The sequence below is a fragment of the Monodon monoceros genome, unplaced genomic scaffold (assembly GCF_005190385.1).
Source record: "Monodon monoceros isolate NGI ecotype Baffin Bay Population unplaced genomic scaffold, NGI_Narwhal_1 Super_Scaffold_19, whole genome shotgun sequence".
Lineage (NCBI taxonomy): Eukaryota > Metazoa > Chordata > Mammalia > Artiodactyla > Monodontidae > Monodon > Monodon monoceros.
Window position 1 is genome coordinate 19,533,740 of NW_021703775.1, and position 23,344 is coordinate 19,557,083.

Here is a 23,344-nt window from a genome sequence, read left to right on the forward strand (position 1 = left end):
ATTCTTCGCCAATACAGCTGAAATCAAAAGACTTGTATTCCTCCTTTGGTTATGAGAATAATTACTTGTGTCGAGTTTGAGCAAAATGTTTGATCTCTCTGGAAATCACTTCTTACATTTATAAATTGTATATTACATTTATAAATTGTATATAAATTTATAAAACCGGAACAAGGGGACTTTTAGTACTATTAATCTTTGATTTTCTGAATTAGAAATCCCTGTATTAGAAATTTCTATATTAGAAATTCTCTCTGACCTGTAAGTGTATATTCTAGTCTGGGAAATATAGGTCCATCCTCAATCTAGAACATGGGGAAGTCTTACTCCTCTCCACAACTGAGAATCCTGGAAATTTTCAAGAGAATATTAGTGATAGAAAAGCTGAGCATTAATCAAATGTAGGATTCAACACTGTCTTTTCACACTGCTTTATTTTTTCCTAGTTTTTGTATTACATCTTTATAACAAGTGGCGTGTCTTGCTAATTAATTGTGCTGAAAAGATATCATGTTGTTAAAAGAACATGTTAAAAAAGTGATAAATTCCTTTACACTGTGGTCCCTGGGGAGAGAAGGAACCATCATTTCATCCTCTCTCCCCACCCCTTTCTCTCAGTCGCCCCTCTTCCCTCCAGGTGTACTATGAGCATCTCAGAGACCCCCAAACCTGAAGAAATCGGACGCTTAATGTGAAGCGAAAGGTGGCTTTCACTACATCAGAAGCCAGTAAAGCAAAGAGAATTTCCAAATAAACACAATGAGAAAGCTTACACACTCAGTGTTAGCACGGGATGTACAAGTTCTCACTTTAAGACTCATCCTTCAGCCAGGTGGTTATTTAATCTCTGCTTGGGTTTTTCCCCTGTGATGCATAATTGCCCACCTTTCAAGATTGCTTATGCTTTGGCAACACGGATGCAATTCGAGATGATCATTCTAAGTGAAGTCAGAAAGAGAAAGACAAATGTCATATGATATCACTTATATGTGGAATCTAAAATATGACACAAATGAACTTATCTATGAAACAGAAACAGACTCACTGATATAGACCTAAAGAATGGACTTGTGGTTGCCAAGGGGGAAGGGGGTGGGGGAGGGATGCACTGGGAGGTTGGGGTTAGCAGACACAAACTATTACATATAGAATGGAGAAACAATAAGGTCCTACTGTAGAGCACAGGGAACTATATTCTATATCCTATGATAAACCATAATAGAAAAGAATATAAAAAGAACATATATATATATATATATATATATACATATATATATATATCTGAATGACTTTGCTGTACAGCAGAAATTAACACAACACTATTAAACAACTATACATCAATAAAAAATACTAATAATTTTTTTTTTAAAGAAAGATTGCTTGGGCTTCCCTGATGGCGTAGTGGTTGGGAGTCGGCCTGCCGATGCAAGGGACACGGGTTCGTGCCCCGGTCCGGGAAGATCCCACATGCCGTGGAGCGGCTGGGCCCGTGAGCCATGGCCGCTGAGCCTGCGCGTCCAGAGCCTGTGCTCCGCAACGGGAGAGGCCACAACAGTGAGATGCCCGCGTACCAAAAAAAAAAAAAAAAGATTGCTTATGCTTTGGTCAAACCTTCTTTGGAGGCTGTTGTGCATGATGGTGTAGATATGGCCGCAGAATAGTGAATGGTATTACTGTATCTATAAATACTGTCAAGTGACATTAACAACTTTTCAATCATGTACTGATCCCTAAGTCCTCTAGGGAACAGCTTTAACACTAACTTTGGGTAGAAGATGTCTGGCTGACATTTCTGTTAAGAGAGGTAGGAGAAAAAGGTAATAACTAGCCTACCGTGGATTAGGCACCTATGAATGTTCATCTCATAAAATTACTATCACAATCTTGAGGAGTCAATATTATTACCCCATTTTATAGATTCAGAAGCAGAGGCATAGAAGGAAGAGTTCTGTGGCTGGATTCAGACACGAGCTTGTTTTGTTTGCCCTACACCATGATGTCACATTGTCCACCAGCGTGACTAGTGTAACCAGGAGGATGAACACGGGGCTAATGCCCTCAGTTACATCAGCTGCCTGCCAATTTTTCTGCCACACGTGCATCCATGGGTAACCATTGCCCTACCGCCTTAGCTCAGTGAATGTGTGTAATAAGAACAAAACGGGGTATAAGAGAACATTTGGAGAAATGAACAATGGGACTCAATAGGTTGTAGTGAAGTTTCCCGAACATGCTGCTGGAGAAGTTCGGGAAGTATGTTAAGGAATTTGTTTGATGAGAAATCCAAATGAGTGTTTTAGGAAGAGCTGTGTGTGTGTGTGAGTGTGTAGTTCACCACAGAATCAAACTAAATCTTAAAAATGAGTACCAAGTACATCCTCATTACTGTACCATAGGAAACACACAAGAAGGGGAAGGTATAATTCTGGAGGGCTAAGTACAGACAAGCACTCTAACACAAGAAATCATAAAAAAATAAGACCAAGGAGGTGAGCATTTTAAAGAAATTACACGTTTCACCACTAAACAGTTCACTAGATAAAAGGACTTGTTTGGTTCCCAAATTTCATAGTATGGCTCATAAATAAATGATAATCAAAATCATATTTGCCATCACATATTTAGACAGTTTAGAATATGATAATCAATTATGTCAATATTCACTGTTAGATTTAGTACTAATTATTTGAAATAAAGGTGAACTCAGATCCACAGAATCAGTCAATATTCTTAAAGGAGAAAAATATTATCTTGGGGAAAATATAGGTTCTTACATTTTCCCTTGTGAAAAGAAATAGAACTTGATTGGAAATATAATACTTTTGATTAAAGACATCAGGGAGGCAAATAAATGAGAATTTGAACCACAATTTTCAAGAAGGATATTTCAAATATCATTCTGCTATTTTGCACAATGACGTTTTGTAGCTCCATGTTTGCTAATTGAAATGTAGAAGAGAAATTACATTGTCTTGGGATATTTCCTTGGTGTAATTATAATAAGACATGACAGAAAAGTAAATGATGCTATCAGGAAATACTCCTAGGCTTATAACACCTTATAAAGCTAAAGTTTCTGGGAAGCAAGAAGACATGGGAGGCATCAATGTTCCAGAATAAGATTTCTCAGCAATAAATGATGATACTGGATAAATGGGTCCCTGCTTCCTGGCTCAGGAAGAATACCTTGTCCCAGATGTTGGCTGACTGGCTCACACTCAGCCAGCAGAACCCCTCAAAACTCCACCCTGCCTTGAGCATCTCTTGCTATAAACTCATTTGCATCTGTATCCATCTTTACCACCTTCCCAGGGCTACAAATTTTCCAAAAGGGATTAATGCAACATCCACTGTATAACATTAGTTTACAAAAGCTGTCATAAGCAGATTAACAGTTCTCTGAAGGCAGGCTACACACTCTCCATATTTACATCCCCTGAGTTTGGCCGCATAGTATGTATTTAGGTTGTGCTATGTTTACAGTTAGACAGAAACCCACTGGAGTATGGTTTAATGTTCTATTTGGCCACCAGATGTCAGTGTGTGATAAAGAATGCTAAAACACCACCAAATGTTTCTAGCTAGGAAGGATTAAAAGTACATTTTGGTGAGTTTAATTTGCCAGAGTAAAAAAGGGCAGATCGATTCAGAGAAGATATGAGAATTGCTGGATCCTACTAACCCTGTTATTACTATTACGTCCTACCACATGGGAAAATGTCTCCACCTTTTTAAAGTGTGTGTAAAAGTTTGTTGTTTTTTAAAAGTAAAATAAACATTAGTAAGCACACACTAATTGGAGCTCGATTAAACATAAATAGCTTAAACTAAATTAGAAAAATCCTAGACATTGTAGAATTTGAAATAAAATGTTCAAAATACATATCTACAAATTACCAGGCATTTCATAATTATATTGGGAGGAATGTAAGTTAAGTAAATTAAGAGCCAGAAAAAAGAAATCAATGCAAGAAAGTTATATTACATAAAAAAACAAATATCCCACAAAAGACTGAAAATTCTCAAGACTTCACAACTGGACCTGTAAAAATGTTTGGTTTTTTTTACATAATTAAAGCTTACTATACAAAGCATTAACTCTTTCAATAAATGAAAATAAGAAGTACAGTCCTCAAGGCCTGTTGATTCTACTCCTTCAATGTGGTTCAGATCCATCCACTTCTTCCCATTCCTGTTCTCACAATGTCCTCAGACATTCATAACCTCTCGCCCTAATCACTCTTGTTGCCCTGCAGCCTTGCCCTTTTCCAATCCACTCTCCACTCTGCAGCCAAAGAGATATTTAAAAACACAAATCTGACCATGCATACATTCCCCTGCTTAGATCACCAGCAACTCCCTAATGCCTTCAGGTTGAAGCCCAGCCCCTTTCAAGGCCTACAAGCCTCTAGAAGCTTCCTCCAGCTCACCGACTTAGCCAGATTTTTCCCTGGGCTCCAGAACCAAATAGCTTACGTTCCCTCTACCCACCACACCTCTGCATGCAAGGATGTTCTTTCTGTCTGAGAAACAGTCTCATTCACACTCATCATGTTAATTCCTACTCATGTATCACGTCCTCCAGGAATTCTTCTCTGATTTCACCCTCCCTAATCTCACCCCTGCCACACACACACAGAAGGTTAGGTGCATACTATGTATATAGGTGCATGCCACAGCATTTAAGCACTGCAGTAACTATACCTGTTCAGTAAGCATTTCTCCTTTACGCCTTTATGAATGATCTTAGCTCTCCTGTGCCTAAACCTTATTCCAAGGCTTAGAGATGCTATCTCGGTAACTTAAGGTCACACATCCTTTGTTACTTACAGGGCTTTAAGTAGTAGCCAGACATTTGAATCCAAGTTCTGGGCTCTTCCCAATGTCCTAGGCTACTTCTAAAAGCCAATTAAGTGGGAACCGCTTCATAGGAATATAGCAGAGAGCATTATTAAGGAGTACTAATAAATGTATTAAAGAATAACAGACATAATAACTGTACAGATATTAAGCCTTCAGAAATATTGGCATGAACTCAGACAGGCAGAAGATTGCTGAGCTTGCCTGCTCCATCTTTTTAGCACCTGAATTAGAAATCTGAAATTGCTTTTCAAAAGTTAAATGGTCCTGCTTACTGGCTTTTATTTGTATGCATTTGTCCCTCCACTTTTCTAATTGCTTTAGAACATGAGCTACATCTTGCATTTTCCTTACCAGTGTGTTTACAGTATTTTGATGGGGCCCTCTCCTCTCCTCTCTCCACCCTCACTCTAATGTAAACAAATACATAGAAAACTTATGATCTTCTTAACCCAATATGGGGGTTACTAGATGTCTGCAGTCAGAATAACTTTACAGAACATCAGAGAAGGAGATGAGGCCTGGGGTGAGCCTCTATGATAAATAACTATGTTGATTTCCACAGCCAAAGGGAGGGTTAGAACTGGGAAAGGACTGAATAAGATGCTCTGTGAAATGTACTTCTCCAAGGACACCTTCCTCCTTGCCTGATGTTGTAGAGACCATGAATCAATAAAACCCTTTAAGAATCCCTGAGCCAGCCAGAATTCTGGTTCATGGCTCCTTAAGGGACTAGCGCTTCCCCAGGAGCATCTATCTGGGCCTGGTAACAAGAATAAGAAATAATTATTTCCTATTCAAAAATATGAAGAGTGATATTTGGAGAAGGGGGTCAACAGAAAAACTCTACTTCAGATTCCTTCAGCATAGATCTCTGAGGTCATGTATTTGGGCCTGTGACCTAAGTGATCTACATAGCCCTCCAGCTCTCCACTGGAGCTATATGCCAACCCTGGATCCCAAACTCTAGTCCAGGGTTGTTATTACTCTCAGGTACCCAGGAACCTCTTTTCATGTCCCAGCAATGAGCTGGGGTCCTGCTGTGAAGTGATTGCTGTCACCTGGACTCCTGTTCCTTCACCTCTTTCTTTGTACTAAATCTCCTAGAATGTGAGTGCACCCCCTGAGGACAGCACACAGTTGGAATAACCCTATAGGGAGTAAACACTGGAGCACGAAGTTGCTCCCCGGGGTGTGACAATTCTCTCCCACTGCAGTTAGGCTCAATCCCTTAACATTGTCAGATTACAGATCCTTGCCGTCCTCATCCACCTGTGATACAGATGTCTCATCATTCCTCATACTCACACTCCAACATTTCCACCCACTGAACGCCAGATCAGTGAGAGAATTAGCACTGGATCAAGAAATGAAAATATATTTTAAAAGAAGGAGAAAAAAGGAAGAAAACCTAAAAGGTAGAGGGGAGGTATGAAAAATTAGGCAGAAATAAACATGGCAACTTACACGGTTGGTATGTCATGGTGACATTTCAGCTCAATGTGGTTGAGACCAGGCTGTCCTACTTCTCAAGCACAGATATTTAAATCTTGCAAGTGAGAAGTAATACAGTGAAAGAGAAAGTATAGTTAATACTATTCAATGCCCCCCTCTTTCCAAAGGTGAAGCAGTCAAGAACTAGAAAATAAGAGCACAAAGATTTCATGAGTGAATGTTCCCTAGAGACCCTCAGACATAGTATCACAGAGAAGGGGAAGGAGTAGAGGGTAGACGACAAGGCTGAAAGAGGTAAGAGCTAGTCAGAGGCCAAGTAGATTAGAATCTACTTCTTAACTCTGTAAGGAAAACAGAGTGAAATATGAGAAGATGGTAAGTATGGTAGTCTAACATTTTATTTCATTTTCTTTTTAGGTTGTAGAATACAAATACATTTTTTCTATAGGCTGAGGGAACCAAACAAGTAGAGTAGGAGAAATTAAATATAAAAGCAAAAGAGAATTATTAGTCAAGCCAATTCCCAGGGAAATGGAAAAAGAAAGAAGCAAAACCACAAGTAGAATGCTTAAGATTAGAGGACTTTGAGATTAAGGTTAGAGGAATTGTCTGATTTAAAAGAAAATAATAACTGTAAAAGCAAAATAGCTATCAATTATGAAGACTGGACCATGGATGGTGTCAATTTCCATTTTTCTAAAGTATCTTCATCTACAAAAGAAAGCGTCAAAAAACAAGGCATGGCATCCTCTCTTTTCTTTAAATAATAAAGAGATTCTTTAGGAATAACTTTTCATTTTCCTTTCTCCCACTCTTGGAAGTTTTCTAGTAGTCAAAATTGACATGATAACATGATTTACTTCTGAGCAGTCACCACATTTTTCTAAATTCTTTTCAGTATCCCTTAGTAGATAGCTTCACTAGATAAAATGACCTATCTCAAGTTGCCACATTTTAAACAGAGGTTGATTTTTCCGTTGATTAGCAATCATTTTACTTTTTGCTGTTATATCATTAGAGACTCTCTTGACAGTTTCAAGTTGTTAAAATACTGGGTTTTTTCTTTCAGTCTTTTACTTTATAAATCACTACATCAACTCTTCATGTAGGTAGGATAATAATGCCAGAAAATAGGTCACCGAGCATTGAGCCATAATTATAACTATATAGTTATACAACTATAACTAGGTAGAAATCAATCCTATAATTTTAGACAAATGAATGCAAAAATACTAATTTTTGCCTTGTTCTTAATCAACTGAGAAGCTCGAAGCCACTTCTGCATCCTACCTCCCAGAAAAACTGGGTTTAACACAATGATGACTATTATTATGAAATGGTCTGGACTTCAAATTCAACATTAGGGGATGACTGAAAATATATTTTGTATTTGTACGGTTCTTTTCACTTCAGAATCTCAAAGTTGCTTGACTTTTTCAAATCCCTATTACATTGGCAAGCCACCAAACCAAGCACCGGTAAGGGATATTACCAGAAAAGTAAATCACAGGAAGTGTCAGTGAGTTTCCCACCCAATGTAATATCAATTTGTTTAATATCTGAGAATAGCATTTAGGATTTAAGACAAATGCCTGTGAATTCTAAATCAACTTCAAGTCAATACGCCTGGGAAATAAAAAATACCGAGGTATTCATTATGCAAATATAGAACAGAAATGTATAATTCTGTTACAAAGAGAAATGGAACATTATTTTAGTGAGAGATTTTCAAATATCATTAAAGACTGTCTAGGTTTGCTGGTGTCAGAAATGATAAAAAATCTACAACTGGTTAATTACATTATATCTTTAAATAATAATATTTTACTAGCATTACTACTTTTGAGAAAGTACTGAAATCAATTTCATTTACTAAATAACTGTTTTTAGAGAACCACACCAAATGGGATTACTACCTATGAATTGCTAATTGAGACAGCTCCACATGTTGATTTCTGTCAACATCTGAGAAATACAATTTTAAACATTAGATAATGTTGTATGCAATTTACATAGCTTGAGAACTAATATACATTTAATAATACAATATTACTTGGTTAATATACTTAGCTAATATAATATACAATTAGTTAACATATAAGATACTGAGTTAATATAAGTAATAAACATCACTTAGTTAATATTTATAATGACACATAGCAATATATAAAGTTAATAAAATATAATTAGTGAATTAGTTAATATGCCACATTTTTTATAAAAAAAAATCTTTGACTATTGCATTCATATGTTAACCTCCCAAAGCCTATTTGTCCATAATGAGAAGACACCAACCTATTAGAACAGTTGGAAAGTATTCCAACATACTTTACTAGTAGACTTTTCCCACATGGCCTAAGTTTTATTTTCTGAATCCAAAGCCATAATAACCCAAATGATGCCTCAATTGTTAAATTCACTGCAGGTAAAAGCTCCTTTTAATGAAAATGGTTGAGATACAATGAAAATGGTTGAGATACAAAGAGAATGGGTCACCACGCTCTCGGGCAGAAGGCGGCAGCAGGTGAAGAGTCTGGACCTTCCTTCAAGAGAGTCCTCTGTATGCTGCATATCTACTCTATTACCAGGTTCTCACTTAGGCTTTATTGTTTATTTTTTGATTATAAAATAAACTATGATTATAAAAGTGTAATTGTGTCAAAATCTAAATATTCTTTAATTTTAAAAAGCACCATTTCAGAGCTTCCCTGGTGGTGCAGTGGTCGAGAGTCCGCCTGCCGATGCAGGGGACACGGATTCGTGCCCCAGTCCGGGAAGATCTCACATGCCGCGGAGCGGCTAGGCCCGTGAGCCATGGCCGCTGAGCCTGCGTGTCCGGAGCCTGTGCTCCGCGACGGGAGAGGCCACAACGGTGAGAGGCCCGTGTACCGCAAAAAAAAAAAAAAAAAAAAGAAAGCATCATTTCATAAAATAATTTTGTAGTTGATGTTATAATTTTCTGTTTAACTGATGTTTAACTGATGAGACAATTTTATTCTAATGCACTCAGTAAAAATTAATGTGGCATTGTAATGTGTTAATATCTGAGTGCATGACCTGCTCATTTTTGTTTTCTTAAATTATGGGCTCATTCATTCTTAACCCAGAAAAAATAAAAAGAAAAAAAATATATATCATCACTCTGTCAAGTTCCAAGAAAACCCTCCTAGAATTTTTATACAGATTGTCTGAATATTATAAAAACTGATAGGGTCGATAGTTTTTCCTACCTGGGATCATGACATCATTTACCACAAAGTACAACTTACCCCTCAGTAAAGTAATATAATTTTCTATCTTAGATCCTCTACATTTGTATCAGGATTATTTCTAACATAATAAAGAAATAAAATTAAGTTAAGTAGTGAAATAAAGCCAACAAATTATTTTTATTGTTTATTTTGTGAACAGGATCTCTTTTCTATTATGATTATTATTTTTTTTTACATTATGGAAATCTAGTAACTTCTATATCTTTATTTTAAAATCAATAACCTTACTGAAGTATCTTATTAGTTCCAACGAATTTTCTGTTGTCTCCTAAAACTTTGTGAATTCACATGTTAAGGCCTAATTTCTGTGGTAAATACTTGAAATTTATTGTATTTAATCCTTATTTTAGAAACTTTGGAAATAATATATATATGGTCTGAGTTCAACATATGTATATTTTTTTGACTAACTGAAAAAATAAAAGAAAGAAGAGAGATGCCTGTGAAAACTGGAAAGAATTATCTGTGTATAAAGTGTTATAATTATCCTTCCTTTATATCATCCATCTCCATACCTTTAACAATCATTTGCTCCTGGTTCTGTTTTCTAGCAGGCAGCCAGTCATCTCCTGCCAAAAATTCATGTCAACATATCCAAAAGCAAACTCATCATCTTTCTCCACAGCTGTTAAGTAACCAATTCTTCTCCTATGAATTCCTGTTACATTGTATTTTATCACTTAAAGGGTTTCAGTACGTTTCTGCATCTTTCATCTCCTCTAAGGGAAAATATAACTCTTAAAAGCAGATACTAATTATTTATAAATGTTTTTAGCTCACAACACATGTAGGCTCTCACTGAACATGGGATGAACTCAACTGAATTCCACCTTCTCACAGGTGGGTTGTATCCTGGCCCAGGGGCAGTGAGAGCTGTCATCCCGGGCTGTTGATGACATGCATCCTTCCCATTCATTCGGTTGCCATGACTATGGCACAGTGAGCCATCCTTCTACTGCTTACCTCATTGGGACACACCCCTAGAAATAGTAGGTTCAGAATGTGGGTCATTCACGGGACTAGCAGAGGTGCCACCCAGAGGGGCGGATGCGAGGAAGACCAGGATCCCGGATGGGATGAGAGGGCAGCGGAGTCTGCTCACCACTGATTGAAAATGAAGAAATTGAGAGCAGTTCTTCACCCAAACACAACATTGAGGCAATCCACATCTACACTGCCTATGACATTTGCCTCTTTAATAATAAAGATAATCCTGCAAATGATAAACTGTCCCTAAAATAGCCTGTGGTGTAGGAAAGTTACAGTGTTCAAGGTTTCTACCTGCATGGGATCTGGTCCTCTTTAACACAGTTGTTAGCTCCTTTAAAGACCAGTAAACTAGGTTCTACCAAGATGTCGGATTCCTAGCAACAGTCATACATCAGGTAGTTTAACTTACTATCAAAAGCCTCAAGAGAGGTAAATCAATGTATATTATCTCGGTGGCCCTCCATCCCAAAACATTTTTTCAGTGAAAACACACGCCCTTCTGGGTATATCACCCAGATGCTTACGTCAAATTCGTTCAGAGCCGCAGCCAGCTCCCCGATGCCCGTGTGGCCTTTGGCTTCGTCGGTGGGCGAGGTAGCTTGAGCAGCATTGGAGATGCCGGCAATGGCCTCCTGAACTTGTTTGAACACGTAATCTCGGTTGGCTCTGGTGGCGGCAACATCTGGGTGGCGGAGGAAGGCTTGGGAGGCTGTGTACAGCATTGTGGCGTTCTTCTTTAGAGCCCCTCGGGCGGCTGCCATCTCATCCCGACAATGAGGGTCCTTCAGCTCCTGTGTGTGCAAAACACAAACCCGTCACTTCCATGAAGCTTGCCATGGAAGTGTCTGTAATAGAGCTTAAAGTCACAGACATCTAGGACCACTGAATTTTAGAAACCATCTCCTCTCTCTTCTCTCTAGCTGCCAAGACTTTGCACGTACTGTTCTTTCTATGTGAAATGTCTGAGCATCCCTCTTCCACCCTATCCTTTCCCCTGATGGGGCCCATCCTCTGAGAACCTACTCTCCATACAACTCTCTAAGCTACATCCCCTTCTATCTGTTCCCACAAGACCCTCTTCCCTCCTATCATTAATACTCATCAATGCTTTATTGTATTTACTTATTTAAGTATATGTCTTTCTCCTAAACTGTATGTCTAATGAGAGCAGAGAGCCCTAGCTATCTTGCTCAGTGGTTCTTTAGGCAACAGCACAGTATCTGGCCCATGAAATGCATTCAATAAATATTGCTGCAAGAATGTCAAAACTGAGCCACCAACAAGGTAAGTGGCTTGAATGGATCAGAGTTAGTTATCAGCAGATGGAAAACCCAAACTTCAGTTTTCTGATACTGTGCCTGACTCCACATTCAATTACAATCGCAAACATGGGAAATCGAACTCCTCTGATTTTTCTTAGTGCATCACTGTCACTTCATTATCATTTTCAGCATAGGGTTCGTTTTTTTTTTAAAACTACTTTTGATGGCGGATCACTCATTTGAGTTTAGGGAATAATAAAAAAAATAGATCAAAGATGATTTGCTTTCTTAGTTTGAGATGTCAAAATAGTACCACTGGAGAGTCTCTTTATTTTCAGCTTTAAAGGGTATTGTTAAGAAAATGTTCACAGCATTTTTGGAAATGTTAAAGGCAGTACTGTTCTCTGAGAACCATGTAGGACTGCCAGCTGAGTACCTCTGGGAGAAAATTTCTCTAGCTTCAAAATCTATCATTAGAGGGTATTTGAACCACTGGGGTTCTATTCCTATTTGTTCACTTGGTACATGATAGATGGATGACCTGGAAACAGTGAATTACATCTCTTCCATGGGTCAAAATAATTCTGAGACAAGCACATTATATTTGATATGTAAGATTGTCAAGACAAACTGACATTAAGTAGTAAATAACTAACTGAGCCATCTATCCCCCTTTGCTTAAGCACTAACAGATATATGCCAGCCAACACAATTTCTAAATTGGGATGACTTATTTTTAGCCCTAAAGATCAACACAGATAAATGGGGAACCAACATGTGAGGGTATCCTCTACACTGGTCAATAATCTAGGTGGTGCAGGTAGAAGTTTCCTCCCAACTAGTCATGAAGGGTCTTATTAACCTCCAGAACACCTGGTCCAGAAACCTTAGACTCCATTCTGGGATATATCTATACTAAAAAAAAAAAAAAAAATCTAAATATGAAAGTGAGAAATAGGGGGTGGGAAATTCTTTCCATAAAGATATTTTTAGAAACATTTTTAATCACATGAATAAAACCTGTAAACAATGTAAATGCTGATTTATGAAGAATTGGTTAAGTAGACTATTGAAGTTTTCATTTGATGGACTCTTTATGTGGATATTAAAAGAAGTTTCTATAAAAATAATAAAATGGGTAATATTTATAAGATAAATAAAGAAGAACATTTTACACCTATTTGTATGCACGGTATGATTGTAAATATGTTACAATATGAAGATAAACAACTGAAAAGTAATATACCAAAATATTAGCACGACACTTCTGTGGCTGGTAGAGTGTTATACGATTTTTTTCTTCTTTTAATTCTACTTTTTTTCCTACATTTTCTTGAAAGAGTGTGAAATAGCAATTAGTTAAAACAAGGTTTATGAGATAAAAATAAATTATATTTATGGGCATTCTCAGATGAATATCTCATATATTACTGTGGATTTTAATACCAGCTACATGCTGATGACTTGTTTCCATCTCCAACCCACATCTCTCCCCTTTTGACATTTCTACATGGATTTTACAAGCGTCTCAAAATCAATGCATCTAAGTATGAAATCTTGATCTCGAACCCTCACTGGTCCCTTTCCAGTCTTCACCCATCTCAGTAAATTCCTCACCATCTATCCATTTGCTCAAACAGAACCTCAGATGTGAACTGGTTGCTGTCACTCCCTAAACTCCCACAGCCAATTGCACAGCAGGTCCTGAGTGTTCTATTTTCAAAATAAATGTGGACTCCCTATGCTTTTCTCCACCGGTACTGCTGCCAAGCTATTTGAGACCACCAATGAGGCAGAAAAGACACAGCTGGGCCCCAGGACAGCCTCCTCATGTACAGGCATGAGTCAGAAGGCAAAGCTACCTCCTTGTTTTGCCCTTACTGAGGCCATGATGCATGGAGGAATGGCATCTAAAACAGAAACTTTGTAGCATCTGAGCAAGAAACTCTGACCATGAAAAACCATGGAGCATGTGCAATAAAAATGCACAGGTTGCTGATGACCCTATAGGACCTTCCACGTGTGGCACTCAACTAGTAAGGGACAATTTAAGGGAAAACAGCTCCTAGAGTGCATGCAGGGTGGCTTCAGGAGACAAACGCACAGGACCAGAAGCTGATGCAACCTGGTGCAAATCCAGGCCACACCTCAACCCTCTGCTCAAAGAATATTCCCCCCTAATCAAAAAGACCCCCACCCATTCAAAGTGCTAAAAATAAGATAAAAAGGGGATCAATAACCCTGGGTGGCACCCCTCACTCTAGAGGACGCCCACACGCTTCTCTGAGTGTGTAACTTTTGCTTCTGTCCTGAATAAACTGTCTTTGTTCTCTTTGCACCTCAGACTCAGTGTGCGTATTTATTTTTTCCTCTGTGTTTTGTGTTCCTCACCAAATTCTTTTGGACGAATTGAACGAGAGCCTGAACTTTTGATAAAGATTTTCCAGAATCACCAGCATCGCTCACCTAGATGACTTCAGCCCCCTCCCAACTACAACTAGTCTCTCCTCTTCCATGCTACCCCCATCTTTGCAACGTACCTAGAATAACATTAAACTATAAATCTGAGACTTTGATACCAAACTCTGAACTATTCAACTACTACCCATTCACTTACAATAAAATCCAAACACTCTACAAGACTCTGAGTGTCCTGGCACCCACCCTTCTCCCCAGCCTCCCCGTTGGTCACTGAAATCAAGATTCAATGCATTTTTTTTTCAGTTGTTTAAACAAGCTAAGTGGCTTTTGGGCCTCAAACCTGTGCTTCAGAGTAACTTCGCTCCTAACCACATTACATTGTGGTCTACCACACAAGATTCCACATGAACAAAGGATTCTGCTGATAACAAAATACTTAAAAATAATCGCCTGAACTAAAGTCATGACTGTGTGCCCACCACAAATGACACTGGAAGCTCTTTAGGGGAAGGGACTAGATCTTTGTCAATTTGTAATACAGGTGTCACTTCACTCTGGCACAGATGAACACTCAACAAATGTTCACTAGAATTCTCCTGTTGGTCACAGAGAACCTTAGAAAAAGTCACTAGGAAGTGCCCAAAATGTTGAAGAATACTGAGAACAGTCAAGAAGATGGGTGAATAGGAGTTTAACTAACCTCTCCACATGTAAAGATTTTTTTTTCTAAGAAGAAAGAAAAGGACACACTCTTTGGAAACTAAATTCTAATGGTACCTACTGAACAAATAGAGCTGGCTAAATGGAGGGTGTCATCCTGAGACAAAAGGGAGGCAAAGAAAACCCCAGGTCAACCACCTTCATCAAAGTGACTCGCTACCTGTGCTCTCCCTCCCCTGTCCATTCCCTTCTCTCTCTCTCTTTCTCTCTCTCTCTCTCTCTCTCTCTCTCTGCCTTTTCTCTATTTTTCTTCGTGTTTACTTAATCTCTTTGATAAAAGTTTCACTGTACATATTACACACTTGGGGTTTGTATATGCACGGTGCTGTCCACAGGGCTGGGAGATAAAAAGTGAGGGCTAAGGACAGTGCCCAGGGAGTGGCCACACCACAGTTTGATATTCTTTATATTTCAATCGGGAGCGTTTCCAAGTGTGAACAAAAGGTTAGAGTGTGGTCAGACATAGAGAACAGGCTTGTGGTTGTGAAGGGGGAGGGTGGTGGGGGAGTGATGGAGTTTGGGGTTAGCAGATGCAAACAATTACACATGAAGTGCATAACAACAGGGTTTTGCTGTATAGCACAGGGAACTATGTTCAATATCCTGAGATAAACCATGATGGAAGAAAATATTTAAAAATGTATATATCAATATATGTATAACTGAATCACTTTGCTGTATAGCCAAAATTAACACAACATTGTAAATCAACTATACGTCCATAAAAAAATAAATATAAAAGTCAAAAAAAAAGAAAGGTTAGAGTGTGGTAGGGCTGGCGTGGTGGTTCCCACCAGTGAAGCAGGTGGCCTGTGACCTACAGTAAGCACGCAGGGGCCCGAGAGTACCCAGGGAGTACCAGCGCGGTAGGGTAGGGCCAGAACGGGCCCGAGTAGGAAGATGCCTTTGTGATCACAGGTTCCTAAGGCATCTGATGATCTGATAGCCGGCAGGTGCAGCTGATCCACTGTCCGGGCCTACAGAACTACAAGGTTACTTAAACTCACTCACTTTCTCCCCTAGATTTCCAAAATCTTTCCCACCTGTTGTCTTCTTGCAGCTACATAGTTAAGTTTCACCATCTCTTTTCCAAATTCTTTAAAGCGATTTGCAAGGTCTTGCTCATTTGTAGCATTTTTGACAGCTTCTAAGGCCTCCTCCACCTGAAACGATAAAAAAAAAATCCAATATATTTATAACTGGATAGTTAGTATTGCAATATTATTAAACATGCTAGAAACGTTAGTTTGTTAAAAAGAAAACATTTATTCATTAACATTTAAATAAAATAATGGGGAAAAGTACCCCAAGAAGCATTTATAATCAGAAAAAAATATTTGCTCAACATTTATATATTTTGTATATAAAAGATAATAATTGCTGAACTCCTAAAGCATATAAAATACTACATTGAGACGAGAGGAAGATGGCAGAAGAGTAAGATGTGGAGATCACCTTCCCCCCCACAGATACATCAGAAATACAGCTACACGTGGAACAACTCTTACAGAACACCTGCTGAACGCAGGCAGAAGAACTCAGACCTCCCAAAAGGCAAGAAACTCCCCACGTACCTGGGTAGGGCAAAAGAAAAAAGAATAAACAGAGACGAAAGGATAGGGACGGGACCTGCATCAGTGGGAGGGAGGTGTGAAGGAGGAAAAGTGTCCACACACTAGGAAGCCCCTTCGCGGGCGGCGACTGTGGGTGGCGGAGGCGGGGAGCTTCGGGGCCGCGAGGAGAGCACAGCCACAGGGGTACGGAGGGCAAAGCTGAGAGATTCCCGCACAGAGGATGGTGCCGACCGGCACTCACCAGTCCGAGAGGCTTGTCTGCTCACCCGCCGGGGCGGGCGGGGCTGGGAGCTGAGGCTCCGGCTTCGGTCGGAGCGCAGGGAGAGGACTGGGGTTGGAGGCGTGAACACAGCCTGCAAGGGGTTAGTGCACCACGGCTAGCCGGGAGGGAGTCCGGGGAAAAGTCTGGAGCTGCCGAAGAGGTAAGAGACTTTTTCTTCCCTCTTTGTTTCCTGGTGCGCGAGGAGAGGGGATTAAGAGCGCTGCTTAAAGGAGCTCCAGAGACGGGCGCGAGCCGCGGCTAACAGCACAGACCCCAGAGACGGGCATGAGACGCTAAGGCTGCTACTGCCGCCACCAAGAAGCCTGTGTGCGAGCACAGGTCACTATCCACACCCCCCTTCCGGGGAGCCTGTGCAGCCCGCCACTGCCAGGGTCCCGGGATCCAGGGACAACTTCCCCGGGAGAACGCACGGTGCGCCTCAGGCTGGTGCAACGTCATGTCAGCCTCTGCCGCTGCAGGCTCGCCCCGCACTCCGTGCCCCTCCCTACCCCCGGGCTGAGTGAGCCAGAGTCCCCAAAGCAGCTGCTCCTTTAACTCCGGCCGGTCTGAGTGAAGAACAGACGCCCTCCGGCAACCTACACGCAGAGGCGGGGCCAAATCCAAAACTGAGCCCCGGGAGCTGTGAGAACAAAGAAGAAAAAGGGAAATCCCTCCCAGCAGCCTCAGGAGCACCGGATTAAAGCTCCACAATCAACTTGATGTACCTGCATCTGTGGAATACATGAATAGACAACAAATCATCCCAAATTGAGGAGGTGGACTTTGAGAGCAAGTTTTATGATTTTTTCCCAATTTTCCTTTTTTTGTGAGGGTGTATGTTTCAGTTTGAGATTTTGTCTGTATAGCTTTGCTTCCACCATTTGTCCTAGGGTTCTATCCGTCCGTGTTTTTTGTTTTTGTTTTAATTTTTTTCTTAATAATTATTTTTTTATTTTAATAATTTTATTATATTTTATCTTACTTTATTTTATTTTACTTTATCTTCTTTCTTTTTTCCTTCCTTCCCTCCTTCCTTCCTTCCTTCCTCCCTCCCTCCCTCCCTACCTCCCTCTCTCCTTTCTTTCTTTCCACCTTTCTTTCTTTCTTTTCTTTTGTTCTTTCATTCTTTCTACTTCTACTAATTCTTTCTTTCTACTTTTTCTCACTTTTATTCTGAGCCATGTGGATGAAAGGCTTTTGTTGCTACAGCCAGGAGTCAGTGCTGTGCCTCTGAGGTGGGAGAGCCAACTTCAGGACACCGGTCCACAAAACACCTCCAAGCTACACATAATATCAAATCTCCCATAAATCTCCGTCTCAACACCAGCACCCAGCTTCACTCAACGACCAGCAAGCTACAGTGCAGGACACCCTATGCCAAACAACTAGTAAGACAGGAACACAACCCCACCCATTAGCAGAGAGGCTGCCTAAAATCATAATAAGTTCACAGACACCCTATAAAACACCACCAGACATGGACCTGCCCACCAGAAAAACAAGATCCAGCCTCATCCACCAGAACACAGGCACTAGTCCCCTCTACCAGGAAGCCTACACAACCCACTGAACCAACCATAGCCACTGGGGACAGACACAAAAAACAACGGGAACTACGAACCTGCAGCCTGCAAAAAGGAGACCCCAAACACAGTAAGATAAGCAAAATGAGAAGACAGAAAAACAGCAGATGAAGGAGCAAGATAAAAACCCACCAGACCTAACAAATGAAGAGGAAATAGGCAGTCTACCTGAAAAAGAATTCAGAATAATGATAGTGAAGGTGATCCAAAATCTTGGAGACAGAAGAGACAAAATGCAAGAAACATTTAACAAGAACCTAGAAGAACTAAAGATGAAACAAACAATGATGAACAGCACAATAAATGAAATTAAAAATACTCTAGATGGGATCAATAGCAGAATAACTGAGGCAGAAGAACGGATAAGTGACCTGGAAGATAAAATAGTGGAAAAAACTACTGCAGAGCAGAAGAAAGAAAAAAGAATGAAAAGAACTGAGGACAGTCTCAGAGACCTCTGGGACAACATTAAATGCAGCAACATTCGAATTATAGGGGTTCCAGATGAAGAAGAGAAAAAGAAAGGGATTGAGAAAATATTTGAAGAGATTATAGTTGAAAACTTCCCTAATATGGGAAAGGAAATAGTTAATCAAGTCTAGGAAGCACAGAGAGTCCCATACAGGGTAAATCCAAAGAGAAATATGCCAACACACATATTAATCAAACTGTCAAAAATTAAATACAGGCTTCCCTGGTGGCGCAGTGGCTGGGAGTCCGCCTGCCAATGCAGGGGACGCAGGTTTGTGCCCCGATCCAGGAGGATCCCGCATGCAGCGGAGTGGCTGGGTCCGTGAGCCGTGGCCACTGGGCCTGCATGTCCGGAGCCTGTGCTCCGCGGCGGGAGGGGCCACAACAGTGAGAGGCCCGCACACCGCAAAAAAAACAAAAACAAACAAAAAAAAACAAATAGAAAACATATTAAAAGCAGCAAGGGAAAAACAACAAATAACACACAAAGGAATCCCCATAAGGTTAACAGCTGATCTTTCAGCAGAAACTCTGCAAGCCAGAAGGGACTGGCAGGACATATTTAAAGTGATGAAGGAGAAAAACCTGCAACCAAGATTACTCTACCCAGCAAGGATCTCATTCAGATTTGATGGAGAAATTAAAACCTTTACAGACAAACAAAAACTGAGAGAGTTCAGCACCACCAAACCAGCTTTACAACAAATGCTAAAGGAACTTCTCTAGGCAAGAAACACAAGAGAAGGAAAAGACCTACAATAATGAACCGAAAACAATTAAGAAAATGGGAATAGGAACATACATATCGATAATTACCTTAAATGTAAATGGACTAAACGCTCCCACCAAAAGACACAGATTGGCTGAATGGGTACAAAAACAAGACCCATATATATGCTGTCTACAAGAGACCCACTTCAGACCTAGAGACACATACAGACTAAAAGTAAGGGGATGGAAAAAGCTATTCCATGCAAATGGAAACCAAAAGAAAGCCGGAGTAGCAATTCTCATATCAGACAAAATAGACTTTAAAATAAAGACTATTACAAGAGACAAAGAAGGACACTACATAATGATCAAGGGATCAATCCAAGAAGAAGATATAACAATTGTAAATATTTATGCACCCAACATAGGACCACCTCAATACATAAGGCAAATACTAACAGCCATAAAAGGGGAAATCGACAGTAACACATTCATAGTAGGGGACTTTAACACCCCACTTTCACCAATGGACAGATCATCCAAAATGAAAATAAATAAGGAAACACAAGCTTTAAATGATACACTAAACAAGATGGACTTAATTGATATTTATAGGACATTCCATCCAAAAACAATAGAATACACATTTTTCTCAAGTGCTCATGCAACATTCTCCAGGATAGATCATATTTTGGGTCACAAATCTAGCCTTGGTAAGTTTAAGAAAATTGAAATTGTGTCAAATATCTTTTCCGACCACAACGCTATGAGACTAGATATCAATTACAGGAAAAGATCTGTAAAAAATACAAACACATGGAGGCTAAACAATACACTACTTAATAACGAAGTGATCACTGAAGAAATCAAAGAGGATATAAAAAAAAAATACCTAGAAACAAATGACAATGGAGACACAAGGACTCAAAACCTATGGGATGCAGCAAAAGCAGTTCTAAGACGGAAGTTTATAGCAATACAATCCTACCTCAAGAAACAGGAAACATCTCGAATAAACAACCTAAACTTGCACCTAAAGCAATTAGAGAAAGAAGAACAAAAACACCCCAAAGTTAGCAGAAGGAAAGGAATCATAAAAATCAGATCAGAAATAAATGAAAAAGAAATGAAGGAAATGATAGCAAAGATCAATAAAACTAAAAGCTGGTTCTTTGAGAAGACAAACAAAATTGATAAACCATTAGCCAGACTCATCACGAAAAAAAGGGAGAAGACTCAAATCAATAGAATTAGAAATGAAAATGGAGAAGTAACAATTGACACTGCAGAAATACAAAAGATCATGAGAGATTACTACAAGCAACTCTATGCCAATAAAATGGACAACCTGGAAGAAATGGACAAATTCTTAGAAATGCACAACCTGCCAAGACTGAATCAGGAAGAAATAGAAAATATGAACAGACCAATCACAAGAACTGAAATTGAAACTGTGATTAAAAATCTTCCAACAAACAAAAGCCAAGGACCAGATGGCTTTACAGGCAAATTCTATCAAACTTTTAGAGAAGGGCTAACACCTATCCTTCTCAAACTCTTCCAAAATATAGCAGAGGGAGGAACACTCCCAAACTCACTCTACGAGGCCACCATCACCTTGATACCAAATCCAGACAAGGATGTCACAAAGAAAGAAAACTAAAGGCCAATATCACTGATGAACATAGATTCAAAAATCCTCAACAAAATACTAGCAAACAGAATCCAACAGCACATTAAAAGGATCATACACCATGATCAAGTGGGGTTTATTCCAGGAATGCAAGGATTCTTCAATATACGCAAAGCAATCAACGTGATACACCAAATTAACAAATTGAAGGAGAAAAACCGTATGATCATCTCAAGAGATGCAGAGAAAGCTTTCAACAAAATTCAACACCCATTTATGATCAAAAACCTGCAGAAAGTAGGCATAGAGGGAACTTTCCTCAACATAATAAAGGCCATATATGACAAATCCACAGCCAACATTGTCCTCAATGGTGAAAAACTGAAAGCATTTCCACTAAGATCAGGAACAAGACAAGGTTGCCCCCTCTCACCACTCTTATTCAACATAGCTTTGGAAGTTTTAGCCACAGCAATCAGAGAAGAAAAGGAAATAAAAGGAATCCAAATCGGAAAAGAAGAAGTAAAGCTGTCACTGTTTGCAGATGACATGACACTATACATAGAGAATTCTAAAGATGCTACCAGAAAACTACTAGAGCTAATCAATGAATGTGGTAAAGTAGCAGGATACAAAATGAATGCTCAGAAATCTCTTGGATTCCTATACACTAATGATGAAAAATCTGAAACTGAAATCAAGAAAACACTTCCATTTACCACTGCAACAAAAAGGATAAAATATCTAGGAATAAACCTACCTAAGGAGACAAAAGACCTGTATGCAGAAAATTATAAGACACTGATGAAAGAAATTAAAGATGATACAAATAGATGGAGAGATATACCATGTTCTTGGATTGGAAGAATCAACATTATGAAAATGACTCTACTACACAAAGCAATCTACTGATTCAATGCAATCCCTATCAAACTACCACTGGCATTTTTCACAGAACTAGAACAAAAAATTTCACAATTTGTATGGAAACACAAAAGACCCTGAATAGCCAAAGCAAACTTGAGAATGAAAAACGGAGTTGGAGGAATCAGGCTCCCTGGCTTCAGGCTATACTATGAAGCTACAGTAATCAAGACAGTATTGTACTGGCACAAAAACAGAAAGACAGATCAATGGAACAGGATAGAAAGCCCAGAGATAAACCCATGCACATATGGTCACCTTATCTTTGATAAAGGAGACAGGAATGTACAGTGCAGAAAGGACTGCCTCTTCAATAAGTGGTGCTGGGAAAACTGGACAGGTACATGTAAAACTATGAGATTAGATCACTCCCTAACACCATACACAAAAATAAGCTCAAAATGGATTAAAGACCTAAATGTAAGGCCAGAAACTATCAAACTCTTAGAGGAAAACATAGGCAGAGCACTCTACGACATAAATCACAGCAAGATCCTTTTTGACCCACCTCCTAGACAAATGGAAATAAAAACAAAAATAAACAAATGGGACCTAATGAAACTTCAAAGCTCTTGCACAGCAAAGGAAACCATAAACAAGCACAAAAGACAACCCTCAGAATGGGAGAAAATATTTGCAAATGAAGCAACTGACAAAGGATTAATCTCCAAAATTTATAAGCAGCTCGTGCAGCTCAATAACAAAAAAACAAAAAACCCAATCCAAAATTGGGCAGAAGACCTAACTAGACATTTCTCCAAAGAAGATATACAGAATGCCAACAAACACATGAAAGAATGCTCAACATCACTAATCATTAGAGAAATGCAAATCAAAACTACAATGAGATATCATCTCACACCGGTCAGAATGGCCATCATCAAAAAATCTAGAAACAATAAATGCTGGAGAGGGTGTGGAGAAAAGGGAACACTCTTGCACTGCTGGTGGGAATGTGAATTGGTACAGCCACTATGGAGAACAGTATGGAGGTTCCTTAAATAACTACAAATAGAACTACCATATGACCCAGCAATCCCACTACTGGGCATATACCCTGAGAAAACCATAATTCAAAAAGAGTCATGTACCAAAATGTTCATTGCAGCTCTATTTACAATAGCCCGGTGATGGAAACAACCTAAGTGTCCATCATTGGATGAATGGATAAAGAAGGTGTGGCACGTATATACTATGGAATATTAC

The 23,344-nt window shown here is 39.4% G+C and overlaps 1 protein-coding gene across 4 annotated transcripts in view; it reads right to left on the minus strand.

The window, feature by feature from the left end:
- The window catches only part of CTNNA2 (catenin alpha 2), a 1,229,110-nt gene that overhangs the window by 787,727 nt on the left and 418,039 nt on the right, over positions 1–23,344 (minus strand). For all 4 annotated transcript variants that reach the window (XM_029231357.1, XM_029231356.1, XM_029231354.1 and 1 more), the window contains 2 exons: positions 16,024–16,143; positions 11,102–11,368 (listed from right to left, as the gene is read on the minus strand). In XM_029231357.1, coding sequence (XP_029087190.1) covers positions 11,102–11,368; positions 16,024–16,143 — 387 coding nt within the window. The remainder of the gene's footprint in view (positions 1–11,101; positions 11,369–16,023; positions 16,144–23,344) is intronic.